The sequence below is a fragment of the Corvus brachyrhynchos genome, unplaced genomic scaffold, assembly GCF_000691975.1.
Source record: "Corvus brachyrhynchos isolate BGI_N302 unplaced genomic scaffold, ASM69197v1 scaffold579, whole genome shotgun sequence".
In the NCBI taxonomy this organism is placed as follows: Eukaryota; Metazoa; Chordata; class Aves; order Passeriformes; family Corvidae; genus Corvus; species Corvus brachyrhynchos.
In genome coordinates this window covers 19,569-20,954 of record NW_008239782.1, presented here as the reverse complement: position 1 = coordinate 20,954, position 1,386 = coordinate 19,569, and the positions used below count along the sequence as shown (strand labels likewise).

At 65.4% G+C, this 1,386-nt stretch overlaps 1 protein-coding gene across 1 annotated transcript in view; it reads left to right on the top strand.

Moving 5' to 3' along the window:
• The window catches only part of LOC103621685 (ras/Rap GTPase-activating protein SynGAP-like), a 14,999-nt gene that overhangs the window by 3,352 nt on the left and 10,261 nt on the right, over positions 1-1,386 (top strand). Inside the window, 1 exon segment of the mRNA XM_017743169.1 lies at positions 210-332. Within this exon segment, the coding sequence (XP_017598658.1) occupies positions 210-332 (123 nt within the window).

Genomic DNA, 1,386 nt, shown 5'->3' with positions numbered 1-1,386 from the left:
CACCCCGGTCACCGCCTCAAGACCCCTGACCCCTCAGTGACCCCTGACTCCCCAGACCCCAATGACCCCTGACCCCACTGACCCCAATGTCCCCTGACCCCTGGGTGACCCCTTGACCCCCAATGTCCCTGTGACCACTGGATGACCCCTGAGCCCCCGATGACCCCTGGGTGACCCCTGGGTGACCCCTGGGTGACCTTTGCCCCCAGCAAGGCTTCCTGAGCCGGCGCCTCAAGAGCTCCATCAAGCGCACCAAGAGCCAGCCCAAGCTGGACCGGACCAGCAGCTTCCGGCAGATCCTGCCCCGCTTCCGGAGCGCTGACCACGACAGGTAACCGGGAATACACCTGGGCACACCTGGGGGCACCTGGGACACACCTGGGGGCATTGGGGGCACACCTGGCTACACCTGGGGGCATTGGGGACACATCTGGGCACACCTGGGGGAACCTGGGACACACCTGGGGGCATTGGGGGCACACCTGGCTACACCTGGGGGCATTGGGGACACACCTGGGACACACCTGGGAAACTCCTGGGGGCATTGGGGACACACCTGGGACACACCTGGGAAACTCCTGGGGGCATTGGGGACACACCTGGGACACACCTGGGAAACTCCTGGGGGCATTGGGGACACATCTCGGGCACACCTGGGCACACCTGGGGGCACCTGGGAAACACCTGGGGGCATTGGGGACACACCTGGGACACACCTGGGAAACACCTGGGGGCATTGGGGACACATCTTGGGCACACCTGGGCACACCTGGGGGCATTGGGGACACACCTGGACACAGCTGGGGGCACTGGGGTCATACCTGGGACACACTTGGGCACACTTGGGGCTACCTGGGGGCATTGGGGACACACCTGGACACACCTGGGGGCACCTGGGCACACCTGGGACACAGCTGGGGGCATTGGGGACACATCTGGCACACACCTGGGGGCACCTGGGGGCACTGGGGGCACACCTGGACACACCTGGGCACACCTGGGACACACCTGGGGGCACCACAGGGACTCCTGGAGGCATTTGGGGTCACCTGGGGGACACACCTGAGGGAGTTTGGGGGCACCTGGGGGACACCTGGAAACACACCTGGGACACACCTAGGAGACCTGGACACACCTGGGGACATCTGGGCACACCTGGGGACACCACAGGGGCATTTGGGGACATGTGGGGGCACTGGACCAGCAGCTCCCACAGCGCCGAGCGTGACAGGTACCAGGAACACCTGGGGACACACCTGGGGGCACCTGGGGGCACCCCAGGGGCGTCTGGGCTCCCACCACGTTGGTGCCCTAAATTCCACCAGGAACTCCCCAAATCCCCCCAAAATCCCTCAAAATCCCCCCAAACCCTCCCAGAACCCCCCC